This window comes from Cyrtonyx montezumae, unplaced genomic scaffold (assembly GCF_038088225.1).
Source record: "Cyrtonyx montezumae isolate F1298 unplaced genomic scaffold, pur_monq_1.0 scaffold_30, whole genome shotgun sequence".
NCBI lineage: Eukaryota > Metazoa > Chordata > Aves > Galliformes > Odontophoridae > Cyrtonyx > Cyrtonyx montezumae.
The window spans coordinates 4,024,411-4,043,523 of record NW_027072035.1 but is presented as its reverse complement, the minus strand read 5'-3'; the positions used below and the strand labels follow the sequence as shown (position 1 = coordinate 4,043,523).

Genomic DNA, 19,113 nt, shown 5'->3' with positions numbered 1-19,113 from the left:
ACATAAAAAACAAAAAACAACTTGCCACATCTGTCCCATGATATACCCGCATTTACATTTTTCTTGTGTAAATATTGATTCACATTAAGTAGAGGGCTTGGTAAGCTGTTTTGACAATTACATATAAAATATCTGGACACTTAGTAGAAGAGTGGCCTAAATATTCAAAGACATTTAAACTCTGTGTATGGAAGCCACTGTATTACTCTGTGTTTTTGTTTTCTTTGTGCTGTAAAAGTGTTACTCTGGATTGCAATCGTCACTAAGTTTTGATTTGACTAGTTCAGAAGTTCAGTTTAACTTGTAGGTAGAGCTGTTTGGAGCATTTAAGTATGGATCTTGATTTTGAAGATTCTAAACTTTAATATATTCTTTATTTGGACCACGTGTATGATAAATTCTTTCTCCAAGAGAGTGTAAAAAGGAGACTGTCTGAAATACATAAGTATATACATGCTCACACTCATATTAATGCTATTTCTAAACCCATTCCTAAATAACAAGCGCAATGAGAGATCATTTTAATAGGAGAGATAAGTAATTTAATAATGACGGTCAACTGTGAGCTTTTTACATTCTTAGATTTCATCTCTAAGGTTCCATTTTCTTTCAAATAATCTGTTTTTTCTTTCCTGTGTTTTGGATCTTACTTGCTTTCGTTTTGTATATGTTATCATTAGAATAAACACAACACTGTCTAGTATAATGGTAGTTTGTAACACTACCAGTATCTTTTTCCAAGGCTCAGGAAGAGGCGGTTTTGGGCTGGTTTGATAGCCTTTTCCCACCTTGTTGATATATCTACATGCATAGAGGGGTATATTCTGAGGTTAGGCTGAATATCTATCTACAACCAGCTTGGCACAAATTAAATGTGTGTGAAACAAGTTTTCAGTTATTTTCCTCAATGTGATTAAAAAGAATAAAACTCATTGAAGCAAAACAACTAAGAATGAAAAGAGAGATGTTCATATTTATTTTGCTCAAAACCTCACTACAGCTACAGCTAAAAGCTGTATCATTCTATATAACTAGAAAGTAAATAGTCAGTATATGTATTTCTGATAAACATTTTCCCACAGTCTTATATAAACGCATTATTTCAATAATGAAATAAAATATAGATAGATTTTGCTTGTTTTTCCAAAGAATGAATGAAACCCCCACACAGTGATGATGGCAACAACAATATGGAAACAATTTATAGTCTATGGAAATCCCAAATTAACAGGTCTGATAGGCAAAGTGCAGAAACTGATAGCAGTCTTCCTGTACATGTTAGTTGACTTTTTGCACTTAGGACCAGAATCTTTAATGGATGTTGGGCACAGAATACTAGCACTGAGCTATATTACCACTACGATTTTGAAGTCTCTAATACAGATTTTTGACAAGTAGAGAATGTGAATATTTGGCTTTTAATAAAGAGTCTTTATTGTTTTCTCATTCTCTCAAATGAGTATGTATTTCAAATAGCCTTAGGACTGACTGGGTGTAGAGCAGACACTGGTGTACTGAGAGGTACCAAATATATCCCAGAGATTCACACATTGGCATGTCTTTTAGGTGATGTTTCTAATAGTGCCAGATAGGCACCCATTATTTAGAATGAACGAAGCACAGAAGGATGAGTACTGGTAGCAATCCAGGACAAGTGGTGGAAGAGTACAGATTGCCCCAGATAGCACTTATTCTGTTTCCAGTCTATGATATTATAGAGCTACATATGGAGAAAGTTATCTATCTGAATGGACCACTCCAATCACTCTGATTTGTCAGCAGAATATTAGTCTGAAAAACAGAAGTAGTGAAAGCTGTGTACAATAATAGACTTTTTGTATGATGATTATATAAGGATACGAGTCAGCCAAAGGTGTGTAAGGAAACGTGGCCTCTTGTTTGTTGATCAGAAATTACACATAATTTCTGAGCACAGTGCATGTCCCTGAGTAGAAACTGATCCAAAGAAGCAAACTTCTCCTTTGAACAGTGCTGTGTGGACTGCTATAGATGATCAGGTGAAGTGATTTTTTAACACAACAAATGTTTTCAAATATACTAAATGTTAAAGCACAGTGAACATTTTCCTCTTCAATATAGTAGCTATCCCTATGCTTCCTTACCACTTCCAGAAACCATTAAAAGAAAAAAATATCAGCTTGAGAAAGAATTGTAGAGACAGTATGAAAAGTTTCAAAAGAAATAAACAAGTTTGAGTGAAAAAAAAGAGGATTACTCATGCTTATTCTCTTTATTGTTGAAAAAAAGGTATTTTGAATCCGAGACTGTAGCTCTCCACTATTATAAAAATTCCAGTCGAATTTAGTGAATGATATTGAGATATTCATCCAGTGAAGATAATTAAGTAAATAATACTTGTTATTTAAAACACATACTGCGTTCCACAGTGGATGTCTTTTTTTCTTTAAATCTGTCTGGCAGATATAAGTCCTTCTTACATGGCTTTTACAATGCTAGTGATCCACGAAAATTATTATTTAATCTTTGTTTTGGTTCATACTAAGCTTAGTAATTTTGGGAGCTGTTTTAAAATAAGTCATTTTATACTACTGCTATTCTGATCTTAATAAGACAAATATTTACCTTCTAATCTAACAACACCCAATGTATTGTAAAGACCTTCAGTGACACTGGAAGAAGTTAAGCTAAGCAACAAACTATGAAAAGAAAATATTTTCATGTTGAAGGTTAGGAAAAGAATTTATCTGAATACTTGCCCTTTTTTAACTTTCACTCCTTATTTCCTGCTTTGTATGTTAGAAAGAAACATTATTACTAATATGAACTAAGAATGAAAATGTTACTTTTCTGTCTTTCTCTCCTTTTAAACTAAGAAATCTAAAACACCAACACATTTTTTCTTACACTTTGTGGATGTGTGTAAATTCATCTGTATAAATTTTGGTATGATTTAAAAGAAAAATCTTATCAAAAAAATTATGTTTCCTGAAAATCTACAATATTTGTAAAAGGTAAACCTGCAAGCTTCCTACTTTCAAGTTTCTTACACCTTATAGAAATGTCAGAATTCAGCGAACACTTAGAAAAGAAAATGTCAGTTGAATCCAAATATTAATAAATTACAGCATCTACAAGGTAAACCAAGACTCATACATGGATAATATCACTTCTCACTAGTGAATGAGAGAAAGGTAGAACTGAATTGGAGCTGAACTACAGCTATGAGCAGGGTCATACAATTCCAGTTGTTATTCTTACACAATGCTGTACTACAAATAATGCAAATGTGGAGCAAAGAGGTGTTAATTACACAATCCTCTGTTTGGAGGCCTGATGAGGAATAGAAACCAACAAATTTCACTGCATGTGCAGAAATCCAAATGGTGGTGGTCCCTGGTGTTTCCAGAGTGAAGGATATAAGAGAAGCAGGGGTAGTGGCTCTAGGATGGGAGCAGATGGCTATACCTCTTTTCAGGGAGCAGCTTATTCTTCCCATGCCAGACAACGAGTGCTCAGAGAAGCAACCAGGGTGTTTAATGGTAGCGACAAGATGATTTCCAGTCTTCTACGCTGGTTTCCCAGCTGTGAAAAATGCACTTATGCTTTAATTTTCTCTGTTAGTTGCAATATAACTCTAGGCTCTTTTTACAGTGCTGAAAGACTTTTTGCTATGTGAAGGGTTCTATGTTGGTTATGATACTATACATCTGGAAATAAATGTTTGAAATTCAAAGGTGTTGTATGGTCTTTGAAACTGGAAATATTTGTTGCTCTTACTAACATTCAGTCTGCTAGTTCTAAAACATTTAAAGACATCAGAGAATAACACATTGTGGGATATAATTACTACTTTGAGTATTTTCATCTCTCTTCAGTTGGTTTCTAAAGCAAGTATCCCCTTGTTTCAGCTCCAGAGAAAATTTATTTGAAAACATTCTTTGGCAAGGAGGGTATCTTTCATGTAACACACCCAGATAGTAGAATATTTTTCTATTTGTCTAATTCTTCATAAAATTATTTAGAAATTAGTGTAATAAAAACATCACCAGAAGGTGAAGAGAAAAAAGATGACATGTTTCTAGAGCATCCATCAGCTTGTAGGGAAGAGCAGAGCTTGTTGGAACCATTTGGGAGGTTCCAGCCCAGTCTAGATTGGTTTGCTAGTGCAGATTTCTGAAGCCATGAAGAGCATCCAGTATCAATCTCTAACTATCATTTTGTGACAGGAATTATACAAAACTATAGTGGTCCTCCTGGACGAGCAAGTTCACCAAAATGTGTTCTTAAGGTTTACCAGTGTGACTGTTACATAAAATAAGACTTCTAAATAAAGCTACTTTCACCATATGTTATCAGCACAGTTCCCACAATGGTTATGTGCCTATAGGTAGCATTTTAAGATGCTATAGAAATAGTCAAATCTATCAGAGAGTGGGTGCTGTCTGACTCCCCGTACAAATCACCTCTCCTCTGTGCCAAAAAATAAAAATAAAAACAGTAATCAAATTTTGATCTCATTAATTATTATGATTATTTTTTTCCTATCCAAGAAAAGGGGAGACTTTTCTGACTTTACGCAGAGGTAAAGCATTGAGTAGAAGTTGCTGGACTCTGTAGGCAAGTGGTCAGGACTCAAAATTCCCTCTAACAACTTCAGAGAAGATTTTCACTGTTCATTAGTAGACACAACAAACAAACAAACAAACACACAAACAAACAAAAAAGCATGTACAAGTATCCAGAGTACACCAGTTAGCATGGTTAGACCACTAAGTCAAGGCATGATTCACACAGATGTTTACACTTGAGTACTGTTCCCCAGATCATTGCCTACTGTTTATAGGAGTGGATAAAGCTGCCATTCCTATGGAAACACAACAATAATTTCTATCACATCTTCTAGGACTTTGTGTTTGTCACTTTGCATATTTTCCAGGTAATGACCTCCAATTAGGATAATATATATAAACTGAAAGATATAACATATATATATGGCAGACTTTTCCATCTGTAATGGTGAATGATTAGCATTAATGTGGTTTTAGAAATATTGAAATTTCATGTTTCAAACTTCAACATTCATTTCAAATTTCAGCATTGATTTTCTTCCTGTTTCTTCCTTTTTACTTTTTTCTTTTTGGCAAAATTTACTTATTTGTATGTAGCTTTAGACTCTTCCAGTATCTGCTTATGGCATTTGGCTAAGTCTGAGCTGCCATTCCCATTCTGTATGCTAGTTTATTGAATTCAATAAAAGTGGCATTTAAAATCTTTCAATTTAAAATAATTAACCTCAAGAATTCCTCCCTGTTAGTTTTTTAGAGGTTTTTTTTTTTTTCCAAGTGATCAAAATCATATAAGCTACCTGAAATTTGTTTTAAATTTCAGATTTATTTAGTTGTGGAAGCAAATTAATTCTTATTTTTAAAACATTCTATAAAATTATTAAGTGCTATATGCAGGATGCATTTTGGGAATCAGAAAGAGAAAACATTTACTTCTTGCTGTTCAGTCAATGCAAAGATTCAAGTCTGGCACCACAGGTGAAGGGCAAAGCCAGAGGGGATTACCATAAATTAATTCCTTGAAGACAGTTCATGTAATAGTAAAAAAACACGAACATTTAGTACTGGAATTGAAGAACTAAGCAGATTGTTCTTTAAATAACAAGAAATAAATTGATTTTAAAAAACGAGTCCTCACCTGCATGCAATTATGAGATATATGTGAAGGTGATCTTTCTCTGAAAAAGAAATGCATATTTCAGTTCTGCATGTTTTGGATGCTTTAATACAGATTTTATGCCCTGGCAGTCTGGAAAACAGTGCTTCCTATGCACAGAGCAGATATATCAGAAGTGGTTTCCTTCCATTCCTCCAGTACTTTGCCTTAAGAGTAATTCTCAACTCACTCTTGTTGCTCATGATTCTTAGTTTTTTTTCTTTTTATCATTTGGATATCCTATGATTTGGATAAACACAATAGTGTCCTAGGAATCAAATAGGCATCTCAAATTCTTTTGCTCAATTATTTCCTTTTGAACTTCTCTTCAGATGGTAATTGCTATGTCAATATGAAGTCAGCTTAACTGTGAGTAGTAGAGTTTAATAGGATTAATCCCTTTCCTCAGCAAAGTAGCATTTCCAGAAAGAAGTCTGTTCAAACATCAGCTGAAACCACATTTTTATATGTTTTATATTACATATTCATATATCCTAAATTCATACACCCTAAATGACCAGGAAAGCTTCACCTGGAAATTACTTTTAAGGAACTGGACACTGAAAGGAGTGTTCAGAAGTAGATTTATTTTTTCTCAATATTTTTCTCAACTCTTCTTTCAGTTATTGTAGAACAGTGCATACTTTGCTGCAACACACAATGCTTGCCACTTCAGCAACATCAGTTTTACTGTGAATTTTGCATGGAATGAAGTAAACTGAAAGAAAAATAAGCATTAAACACATGCTCTTGGTCCTGTTGACGAGTAACATTATATTCCATGTTTAACTAAAACAAGACTTTCATTAAAATGTAATCTTAATCTAATAATGTTTTAGAAACTTAAAACTCGACTATGTTATAATATCCCTCTGCTTTTCTGCAAGCATATGCACACAATTCACTATTTTATTTATTTATTTATTTATTTAGGTACCTGTTAATTTACAGAAGATTCAGGAGTTATTGTCTCTTCCTCATATAGTAACTGCTAATGGTGTGGGAGCACTGCAGTAGGCTGGCTTGAGGAACCAAAGCTGAAGGTGCCCCTCAGCTACTCTTTAAGAGTAACAAACTGCTGGGAGGAGACTAGACCATCTCTCTGGCCTCCACAGAGGTGATAACGATACTGGGACTGCAGCAGGAAGGAAAGCTCAAACTACTTCCTTTTAAAAGGTCATGAATGCCAGTGAATGATTTATTTTCAAAACAATACCCCAAACAGAACAGCATGAAGGTTATGGAGGGGCATGTTTTCTGGTCATTTTAATTTCAAGAGTTCTGCATAAATCCTTTAGATTTTTGAAATTATACTACAGTAAAGCTCAGAAGCCCATTCTTTTGAACTTCACCTATAGAATTTAAAGTCTGTATTTTGTATGTAAAGAGATTCTGTCCAAAGCACTTTCAAGAACTCAACATTCAGTTCAGTATTACTAATTCACCAATAGATTCCTCCTTATATTTTTAGTACTTATTTATTCTTCAGTTCACACCATCTTATAATATCAGATTGGTGAGAAAAACAAGCAAACACTAAATCTGAATTACTGTATTTTTTTTTACATTTTAGAGCATATTATTCTTGTGATGCCAAAAAATTGTAGGACAGTGCATACCTTACTGCAACACACAATATTTGCCACTTTAGCAGTATCAGTTTCACACAATTCTAATTTGCAGTGGCAGATACACAGGTAGACAGGAAATAGGGATTTAGTGATAGGATTATTTAAAGCGTTATTAAAGTGGGTCCTCATAATTTTAAAGGGCAGCAGCAGATCCATGTTTTTGGTTTCCGACACTAGAGCTCTTTATCCAGTTAAGAAAAGGAAGAGATGTATCTGACTGACATTGCTTTATAATAACAGAATCCCTGATGCTGTTATCAGGTACACACCAATTTTTCTACACCAATTCTGCCATGCAAAGTCAAACCATGAATTATGAAACCATGGAAAAAGTTTAAGACTGTTACATAGGATGAATTGCTGGCACCATTTAATTGAGTGGTTAAACTAGATGGGCAATTTGTACTTCCTTCTAGTAATTACTGAAGGTAGGACCAAGTTGTATTCCCAAATAGTCTTCTGGTACCAGCTAAGCTTTACACATGTGAAGCTCTACCTTTATGTACTCCTGATGCCACCACACTGCCCAGTCTGATCTCATCATCTCTGAAGCCTGCACAGGGTCTAGAAATTCAGTATACCCATGTCCAAAAGCTCCTGGGGGTCCAGTCCTGCATAAATATTTATATGAAACTAATTGCATGAAATCAGTGCAAAAGATAACAGTCATAAAGTCAGAGACTTTGATTCATTTCCCTCCATCTTCCCTTGGAAGATTTTGATCCCCGTTCCTAGTCTCTTAGAGGATCACCCTAACCAGACTCCTGGGTTTTGAGGCTAACTGCTCTACATCACAGGACTATTACACAGCAAAAATGGCACTTCTGAGTGCTGGGGAGTAGAGAGATCAGGTGGAATGGTTAGGGGCTGTAGACTTTATTCTCTTTAGAGATAGATCTGAGTCCTCCTCCAGGTGTCACTTCTGCAGTGACAGACACACCTCACCCTCCTGAGTGGTTCAGTCAAGCTCCTTTCAATTATTCTTCCTGGTAGCCCTTTCTCTGAAGTGCTGAAGAGTTTAGTATGGTTGAATGCAATTTGCCAGGGTATTTTTCTAGGCCTGGAACTTCCTCAGTCTAAAGGCAGACCTGTCCTCTGGTCCTGGACCTACCCTCTCAGCACTCAATCTTGTTCCTTTCTTTCTTTTCAAAACAGATAAAAGTAGTCTGGAATGTCTACGACAATTTCTTCTTGACGAAAACATGAGTGACTTCAAAAATGGCTGAATGCCATGTACTGGTTACGCAGCTTAAGGCAGTAGTTTACTCCTGTGTATCCTCCCAAATTCATAATTTATTCAGAGTACGAATATATTTACCTTTTATGTTTTGGTTAAAACCCGAATAAATAAGAGTGCACTGCACATAAAAAATGCCAACCAACATAACCATGTAGCTGAAATGTTATCAGCAAAATTGATTCAGCTATACAGTGTCAAAAGATCTGTTTCTCAAGATGAAGAAACAGAAGCAGGACATAATCTGTTATTTGGGAAGTGGTAGGGAGATGGAAAAAATTGGCATTAAAGGAATGACTCACAGTATCTCTGGGTTTCAGGGTTTTTTAAGGATAAGTAGTAGAAGTGTTTCAGAGAGATATAGATTAGAAGAGAATAAGCAGGCATCTCTCCTCTCTTTACACCTGCACACTAAAGCTCTCACTGTCCTAACCTCCTAACCCTGCTGGCACAGTGTCTCTCCTGACTCTGGGGGCACAAAGCATTTAAAGATACCTCACTTCCCCAGGACAGCCTCAGCCTGTAATAAAAAAGGTGTCTTACATAATTATACCATGTTTTCATATTTTCCTAACTTTTATAAAAATCTATCCTTCATGAAAAAAGAAAAACAATCAGAAGTCACCATCTTAGATTCGGAAACCTTTGAGCCACAGACAGCTGGTGGTCCACAGACCATGAAGCAAAGTTTTGATTACACCCTTTCCTGTTTTATTCTTCACAAGACTTTGGTTTTATTCTAATCCCTAGAACTAACGCAGCTGGTTTTATACCTTTCTGTACCTTACTGGTATGTCATTTTCAGATTACATTGACCTGAGGAGGGAAAAAGAAAGGCAAGAAGTTGGGCTAGAGCTGCTGTAGGCAGAGATGGGCAGGGATGTGCTGTGGACACAGAGGTAGATCTGCGAGTACATCATTTTCTCCCCCTGCTCATTCCAACAAAACTTTGAATGTGCTGTTAGTAACAGACAGTCAAAGAGATGGAGGTGTTCAGCTGAGGACATATGACCTTTGTCCCCTATAGACCAGAGAATTTGCTGTAGCTTGCAGTCTCCCACCATGCATACTTGTGGTTTGGGGTGACTTTATAAACAGATAATGTTTGAAAACTTCTGAACTTTACTCTCACTTCACTACCCACATTATCTACATGTTGCTGATCATGTTGGCAGATAGAATAGAGAAGCAGAGAGGCTGTGAACACAGATGGAACAGAGAAGTGATGAGGGAAGGAAACATAAGAGAACTAAGATGTTTAACAAAGCAGAAGAAAAAAAAAGAGAAAGAAGAATGAGGAAAAGAGAAATAAAAGCTAGAATAGAAGCAAGAACAAATTGTATTCAAAAGTCCCTTCATATGTATACTGAAGTGACTAGGGATGGATGGACAAGGAGTATGAGGTATTGCTAGGGTCAGTACCAGTAAGGTCCTACTGCATATTTCTGTGCCTAATGTAGCTTCCACCCACTTGTCTTGTTAGGCAACAGAAAACCAATGAGAATGGTACCCAACGTTGGCTAAAATAAGGACAAAGCATACTTAAAAACAATGACAGGGAAAGCAAAGCATTTGGATAAACTGAGAACAGACCACTCATATTAGAAGGAAGGAAAATAGCTACGTCTACCTCCTACAGCTCCCAGAAATTTTCTTTGTATCCAACCAGTTCTACCACTGAGAAACAAATCATGCAATGAACCAGTCAATAAATGTATATGATGTGGCAGTGAAGGTGATAGGACTGCTTCAGATTCTCAGCGCAGAAAAGTTCAGAATCTCATTTAACTTTTGCATTTACCTATTAAAAAAAAAAAGCCAATAATTTGTAAGCTATAAAAAAGTGAACATGTATTTATTTTCATACTGCTTTATGCTTTTTTGCTATTAAAAGAAATACTAAAGTAGCTGCACTTACCTAAGATTGCTTATAGCATCTTCCACTCTGAAAACTTAGGAGATGAAGGAGTTGTGCATATAATCAAGGTGATTCCAGACACTCTAGTGGCACTGCAAGCAAGATGTTTACAAAATGCTTGTATTTTGAAGCTGAAATAAAGAAGAATGATGTAAGTTAGAATGTTAAAACTTGGGAATTACAGAGATGAAGTGTAGTGAGCTCCTGAACAGCTTTCTGAGGAAGAAGATTCATTTCTTCATACTCAATATTGTCTCCCAGATGACACAAATGCAGATACACAGTGATAAGACCCTACAGCAGTCAAAATACTAAATATGTCCAAAACTCAAACAAGAAACAAGGAAGAAATGCCAAAACAGACTAAAATAATAATAATTAGAATATTATATAAATAGATTAAAAATATATTAAAAATATCTTACAAAATTCACTGTTTGTTGCAGGTGAATATAGTGTCTCATTCAGCTTTTTAAATATCAAATATTTTGAACAATCAAGCTTCTTAGGTGTGTGTGACTTCCATTATTTGTTTGTAAAGATATTGACACAGGATATTAGGTATTTGTTTTGTAGGTATACACTGAATTTGCCAAAAGTATTAAATTTTGGTCATGCTGTAAATGGGTTATATCACTTTGGACAACAGAGACTAGAAAAAGACTGTAAATTGCAAAACAACAGTTCATGAGGAATGAGTTTTAGAGCTTATTGGAAATCTTGCCATAGAATTACCAAAGTTATTAGTCTTACTTTGCTAAATATTTGCTGAGATAAAAATGCATCTGTTGGAAAGAAGAAGTTTTATCCCAAAGCTTGATATCAGCAGACGAAGGTAATTTCCCAGAGAGAAGTGAAAAGGCATAGAACTCTTTTGTACAATCATACTACTGTAGGAAGAAAAAACCTGGTCTGGTCCACTTCTCATTTTCAGTAATTCCAGGATGTGTTCATGAATGATTGCTTACTTGTTCCCAATTCCAATTGTATTAAGGATAGCAATACAAAAGGGGGAAGAGAAATATACAAGGGCTGCTCTGAAAGTAATACCTTCTGTTCTATGATATTGGCCCATGACATCAGAGGCAGATGGTGGTGGCATGACAGCAGAGGCTGAACCTTCCCGCCAATGTCCTGTTACGTTGTTGCCGTATGACAGATGGCAGCAGAGGGGCACTCTGACAGAATGACATCTGACATGGAAGTGTATACAGCGCAAAGGTGCATCTGAATTCTTCCACGAGGAAAAAGTGGCACTCACTGACATTAACTGGTGTTCATTGAATGTTTCTGCAGACCAAACAGTGGATGTGAGCACAATGAAGTGGCAAGTGGTGCGTTTCAGCAGTGGTGACAGCAACAACAGTTCACTTCCACTTGTGCAGATTGTTTTCGGTTTGGTATGCAGGCTCTTGTTCACTGCTGGTGAAAATACACAGCTAATGGTGATGGCTGTGTTGAAAAATAGTGCTTTGTAACTGAGAATCTGCTCTACCAAATAGTATTATCATGTTCTTTGCTGTATATTACTATATACTCAGTATTTGTAAATTGAGACTGTTACTTGCATCTTGAAAATGTGGCTACTGATGCCTGAAAAAGATGGATAAAAAACACATTTTCTATTCTTTCTTAAAGAATAAAATAGAGTTGACGCTGATCTTAGGGAATTTCTGGTTTAGATTTGATCAGTATCTTTTACCTCCTGCCCTCCTCTAATGACTGCAGTCATGAAAGCCTAGATAAAATAAAATGCCTTTATTTGAAAAAAGAAGCTATACAAATGACCTGTTGTCGAACAACGTAACCAATATCTAGAAAGCCTGGTATGATATTTTGAGCATATTTATAGAGCCTACAATGTTCTGTGAGGTAGTACCTACAAATAAAAATCTGATTTATACAAATGCCATGCAGATGCATGGATTTTACAGGTTCAGAAAATTACCATAATCTAATCCCTCTTTGCAAGGCCATATAGCCAGCAAATCAGATAAGATATACATGATAGCTAGAGGTTAAAATAGGCCACTTTATTATTTTCCAACTTTCAGAAATTATGAAACTTCCAAAAGAAAAGGAAATGGCAAATGGCAACATTGTGGGAGATCACTCGTACACACAGGAAGTAGCATGAAAAAAGATATGAAAAAAAAAAAGGGAAAGAAAAAATGGCTCATGGAGAGTTAATGTTGCCTTTGGAGGAGGCAGTAGATGTTTCCTATCTAAAAATCACTTGGTTACATGTAGTGGATATATTCAAATTTGTGCAGGTATCCCAGAGATTTTCAAACTACGACTATACTTCAAAGCAGTGTAGTTTTTTTGCAGGGAACACTGCATCAGTGCTGAAACAAGATGAATTCAGCATAGGAAAACCCCTGCAGTCAGATCCTGTAACTGATGCAAGTTTTGCTTAAATAGTAAGTGAAAACCAAGTAACAACTTCGGTATTTATTTCAACAATATTATGACTGAATACATTTATAATCAGAAACTACAATGAAGGGTGAATTGAATGAAGGAGATCCCATAAAACTGATTGAGACAACTTGCAAGCACCTTTGCACTAACAGCTATCCATTGAAAAGCACTGCTGGTTGCTCATTAAGGCTCAAGGTCTCCAGCTGGTCAATTCTGGCCCAAGAAATGTAGTAGTGTGTCATTTGACACTGATTCTCATTAATCCCTACACAGAAACAGATGTTACATTCAGTCTTTCCTTATAGCTGCCAGTATTCATTCTCAAGAGTAGAACAGAAACACTCTCATGATGTACACTTATGGTACAGTGTCTACAACTTTTTATGTCCATTTAAACACAGGTTTTCTCTACCAGCTAAGAGACACCTTTCAGCCTACTCATTTGCCTTTAGGCTTCATACTCTTTCCTCTCTTTTGTCTTGTCCTGAGATGGCAAACACAAATGCAAACTTTGTACTAAGTAGCCAGTGTCCTCTTGTCACAGGATATGCATCAATTTAACTTTTTTTGGTCTCATTTCCTTTATGACAATCGTGAGTACCAAGAACAAAATCAGGACAGTTGTAGTCTGCATTCAAGCTGGAGCAACTTCATAACCTGATATTTGTGTTGCTGGGCTTATTGTTATTCTATAGATAGAAGGCACTTTCATACAGGAAGCAGAATTCTGGTTCTGCTGAAGTCTGAAGAAATTGTGCTGTTGACATCAGTAGGGATTATTAATTGGGGAGTATAACAGTGTGTGTGCTTGCTGTGTGGATAACATGATTTACACGCTTTATTTTATCCTTTGTCTTCAGAAAGAAGTACACTGGATGGAAATGAGAAAGTAAATGGTGATTCATAATTTGCCTTAAATTTTTTTCTTTCAGGGAAACTAACATTATTATAAGCTGCTGCATAAATTGTTGTGGAGGTACTTCCAGACTGAATATCCAAACTCCCTGAAGCTTTTCCTTTCTGAAAGGGCAGCAAAATATCTTATTTGTGGCTCTATTTTGTCAAAACACTGTATTTCAAAATATATTTAATTACATACAGAGAAAAACTGTGAGGATGCTTGCCTGTTCTGAAGAAATTAACCTTTATAATTTTAACTCTAGAAAGTTCATAAATTTTTGTCACTGAATTTTCCAGATTAAGTTTTCAAAACTGAAAATATGGAACACTGCAGATAAAAGCTTTAGATGTTAGAACTTTCAATGTTTACCCAGATTTAAAATGAACTGATTGTTTATAATCACATGCCAGTGTTCTACATAGCATTCCAACCTAAATAACTACATATTGTAGAAGGAATGAAGTTTCAAAGTGCTTATGCAGGAAAGAAAAAAGGTCCCAATGAGATATTTAATTCAATAATTTTTCAAGTCCTTCCTCCTTTTTTATTTATAGTTGAGTATGAAGGTGGGTTCAGCTACTGCAAAGTCAGAGAGAAGAAAAATAATAGGAAACAGCATTATCATAAGCTTTAAGTTCTCTACTGAATTTACTTAAAGAAGACTTCTTATGTATGAAGGAGCTATTTCTCACACAGTGGTTGAATCTGCAGTCTCTTCTTCAGTTTGTGTAGGACACACATTTATACGGAATTAAGTTCTGAGCATGGTGAAGAAAAGGCTGGCTACCAGCAGAAAAGAAGACAAGATGACAGGCCAGATTTACTTTTCCCTCTATGAATTTGTACACTGTAGGGGTCTGGCAGTTTGAAAGTTGATTTATTATATTTATTAATTTCTCTATTTAGGCTGTAAATTTGTACTTTTCTTCTCCTCATGGAAGTTAATTGTCTGATTACACAGAACTTCTCTGACTGTGCTGTTCACTAACTTTTTTAACTTTCTCCTGTAGGATCCCATGCTGTGTGTAGCCATGGACAGTGGAATAAAACTGTACACTCAGTGAAAGCCATCAAAGGTCAGTTGTGTGAGGAGATTATTTCTTTCCAGTAATTTCAAGCAACTCTGTAGCTTCTGTCATAACTCTGTTCCAGATCAATAGAAATTTTGTACAAAATAGGCTGTGGATGAAGCAAGGAACTGGCAGCCAAGAGACAAGAGAGCAATTAGACACAACTCAATGTCACTTTGGCAACATTTCAATAATCTAACAAAGCCAGTAAATAACATAGCTGGGTTCTCAATTGCTAAGAGCTTTCTGATGCATTTTTACACTAATTCTGTATGAAAAGAATCAGGTACACAGCAAGAAAGACATCTGATGGACAGGCCCATATTTTAAAGGGCAGACTTAGGTCTACAGGAACATTTTATGTTCTAATTGTGTGAGTTTAACATTGCTTAAAATGAAATCTGAAAAAACCTTTTTCCATTCTTTGGAAGAAAGTGGAATATTTTTAGTGCTCAGAAAAAAGTAAAGCCTTTATACAGAAAGAATCTTCAAGATCTGATGGTTCCTTATTCTGCCTAGTTACTTAGGATTGACAAGGAAACATAAGAGAATGCAAACTCCCTTGCAGCACTCTCTGATGAAATGCACACATGCACATACACACACCTTCATGTATTAAATATACATATGCAAGCACATGCGTGTGCATATATGCACAGTGTACCCATACATATGCTACCAGCCAACATGCTAGGGTCTGAAATTCACATCCTGATATAAGTATACTAGATAACTACCATAGGCTAAATTGCTTTTTTTGTTTGTCTGTTTTTGCCCTATCACAAGTGTTTTAAGCATCCCACCTTAAGAGATCCTACAAATTTCCCTTCTTTGTTCGTTCTTATGCATTAATTGATCCCTTTGTCTAAAGTTTCCATCTTATAGTTTTGGCCCCAAGCCCTCAGATTTATACAGCATTTCATAAGCAGTTCCAGTATCAAACTTCCAGACAGAGGTGACTTGTTTCCAAGCAGCTTTTTAAGCTGCCTTATGCTGTCCACGGCCTAAGTAGGTCACTGATGTGCTTTTATCTATCTTTAGAAGCCAGTTTATTCAGTACAGAACTTCCTGAAAAGGAAACATGGGTGTCTTTAGTACTCTAACCACCTTCATACTCTCCACCCAACATTTCCAAGAATGGTGCTGTAAATAGAATCAAAGTGTCACAGATGACAGAGGGAAAATATGTCCCATTTTCCAGGCTAACCTCCGCTTTCTTGGGCAGATGAGCAACGACAAAACATGTACACAAACACAACGACCAAACATATACACAAACACAGACAAACTCACACACAGACATTTGGATGAGAACACTTCCAAAGAGCCAAGGCAAAAGTTAGCAACCTTGTTTAAGGTGAAGTTAAATGCATAACCAGTGCGTCAGATGAACTCCAAATTCAGGAGTTCTCCAAGTGATATTCTCCAGACAACCAAAATTTGCCAAGGAGCAGTTACTAATCTACATTGTCATGATACTAGAAAAGAGTTGAGCATTCTCAGGTGTCAATTACACTGAGAGCCATGGGGACCATTGAAATTCCATGCTTAGTTTTAAACTGGGGGGGGGGGGGGGGGGGTTGTGCTCTACTTCAGAAACACAGAAAAAACACATAGATTATGTCCATAAAACTGAATGAACTCTGGAGAGTGGTCAGAGGCTTTTCCTCCCCTGAATTTGCCAGGTAAATATCACTAGGATTAAAACAAAGAAAATGAATCAATCTCCACCTTCTTGTTACAATACAGAGTGAGGGAAGCCAGGAAACACAGTGCAAAACCTGATGGTACACCGTGTCCTTAGATCACTTGGCCATTGTTTTCTCTCACAGCAGCACATGCTAATGATACAAAGAAGTTTAAAGTTTTTGGCTTTGACTTTTCATGTCACAACCATAATAAATGTGCACATTATTGTTCGTATTGCCATATCCTTCAGATGCACCGCCAATTTCTAGAGCCTGTTCTTGCACAGCCAAGGACAGGACTTTGCCCACAAGTGGCTGAATTCAATTAAGCACAGGCACTGCCATACAGATTCATCTGCTAAGTAGGGAGTCATAGTACATGTTTATGTTACAGAGGTATTGTATGAGTCAAATCTGATTTAAGCCACCATTTCTACCACAGGAAGACCGAAGATTCTTTTTTCTCCTGTAGCAAATTTCATTCTGCTTTAGATGTTCATCTTTTATGAGCTTAAGCAAGGCATCCTTAATTGCTTTTATTAAAAAAAAAAACAAACCTCAAAATGAATAAACTAGACAATAAAGTGTTAAGCTCAGGAGAAAAGAAAGAAATAAAGATCTTTGTTTGTCTGTTTTAAGGAATTAAAAAAGAAATAAATATGATGAAGAATGAAGATGCAAATTGTAGTGTGGACAGCACACAGACTTCTCCCTTTTCCCGCTGCCTACAGCCACTGAGTCCCATTACAAAGCCACACAGAGCAACTCATTTTGGTGAAGAATTCAGACAGCATCTTTCACATTTCCACTATGGCCCTCCTCCTCTTGGAGACACGGAAAGTTTACAGGGGTCCTTGGAAGGAGGGTCTCGGAAACGCAAGAGCATGCCAACAAAGATGCCCCCTTCTATTGCTCTTGAGGGCTCCTCATCCCCATTACACAGGCTTGAAGATCATAATGATATAGATTCTTCCGGTCTTCCTGTGGTGTTTCAACAACCAGCACAGCCGAAGTACAGTTCCCAGATGATTGATCTCTGCAACTTTGGTTTCCAGTTCTACAGATCTCTGGAGCACTTTGGAGCCAAGTCCATTAAGCAAGAACCAGTGAAGCCCAATTTGGCATGGCCCAGTAGTAGTCCAGCATTCGTTCAGGCTCCTTATCCTTATTATCCTAAAGTCCATCCTGGCTTAATGTTTCCTTTTATCATGCCCCCAAATCTGCACTTCAGGAGCCCCTTTCAAATGAAAAGGCCTCCAGAGCCATCCTACCAGAGGGCTGAAGTAAGAGAAAGTGGTGAAAAGAAACAGAAAGTGGAAAGAGTAGATGTCAACCTTCAGATAGATGACAGCTACTATGTTGATGTTGGGGGTGAACAGAAACGCTGGCAATGCCCAATGTGTGAAAAGTCCTACACATCCAAGTACAATTTGGTCACCCACATCTTGGGGCACAGCGGCATTAAGCCACATGCTTGCAATCGATGTGGCAAGCTTTTCAAGCAGCTGAGCCACTTGCACACTCATATGCTAACACACCAGGGCACAAGGCCACATAAGTGCCAAGTGTGCCACAAGTCTTTCACTCAAACTAGTCACCTTAAAAGACACATGATGCAGCACAGCGACATCAAGCCTTACAACTGCAGGATCTGTGGAAGAGGTTTTGCCTATCCCAGTGAGCTGAAGGCACATGAATCGAAGCATGAGAGTGGCCGAGAGAACATCTGTGTAGAGTGTGGTCTGGACTTCCCCACACTCGCCCAACTGAAGAGACACTTAACCTCCCATCGTGGTCCAATACAGTACAATTGCACTGAATGTGATAAGACCTTCCAGTACCCAAGTCAGTTGCAAAACCATATGATGAAGCACAAAGACATCCGTCCATATATTTGCACTGAGTGTGGCATGGAGTTTGTGCAGCCCCACCATCTCAAACAACACTCTCTAACTCACAAGGTAAGCCATTACATGTTGGACTCTAACCTTGCATCGCACAGAAGCACAGGGATTACAGACTGCTAAAAATATGCCCACCTCCTTGAAGAGTGGGTAACCAGCCTATAAAGCCTCATGCTGGCCCTTTGCCAGCAGTAGTATTTCATGCAGAGCAAAAGTCCCAAGTATTACTGGCATCAGTAGAAGCTAGATGTCTATGTCAGAATAAGGAGAGAGTATATGCAAAAACATTTTTTTATAAACAAGACTTCAGTTAAACCACCTGCATTACTTGCCACAGTTGAACTCTCTCTGTTTCTGGCTTTTCCCTTCAGCATGAGCTTCTGTAGAACAGCATTTTACAAATCTATCTAACCTCACAAGAATGTACCAGAAATTTTCTTCTGAAAACTATATGTGTATCTTTGCTTCCCCTAATTGGGAAGTAGGAGGATATGCAGTAGGATGTATGTGTGCAGAAGGAGAAAGTATATTACTCATCCAATTTTGAAGAGTCATTATAATGAGACAAGTGGGAAGGGGTGGGGGGAGAGACCCAAGACAACTTCATTGGTGCATAAATTATCTAGAATGCCACTTA

At 36.9% G+C, this 19,113-nt stretch overlaps 1 protein-coding gene across 1 annotated transcript in view; it reads left to right on the top strand.

Annotated features, from left to right (window-relative positions):
* ZNF366 (zinc finger protein 366) overlaps nucleotides 1-19,113 on the top strand; it is a 31,427-nt gene that overhangs the window by 1,530 nt on the left and 10,784 nt on the right. Inside the window, exons 2-3 of the mRNA XM_065744202.1 lie at nucleotides 14,825-14,890; nucleotides 17,212-18,533. Coding sequence (XP_065600274.1) covers nucleotides 17,232-18,533 — 1,302 coding nt within the window. The 5' untranslated portion in view covers nucleotides 14,825-14,890; nucleotides 17,212-17,231. The remainder of the gene's footprint in view (nucleotides 1-14,824; nucleotides 14,891-17,211; nucleotides 18,534-19,113) is intronic.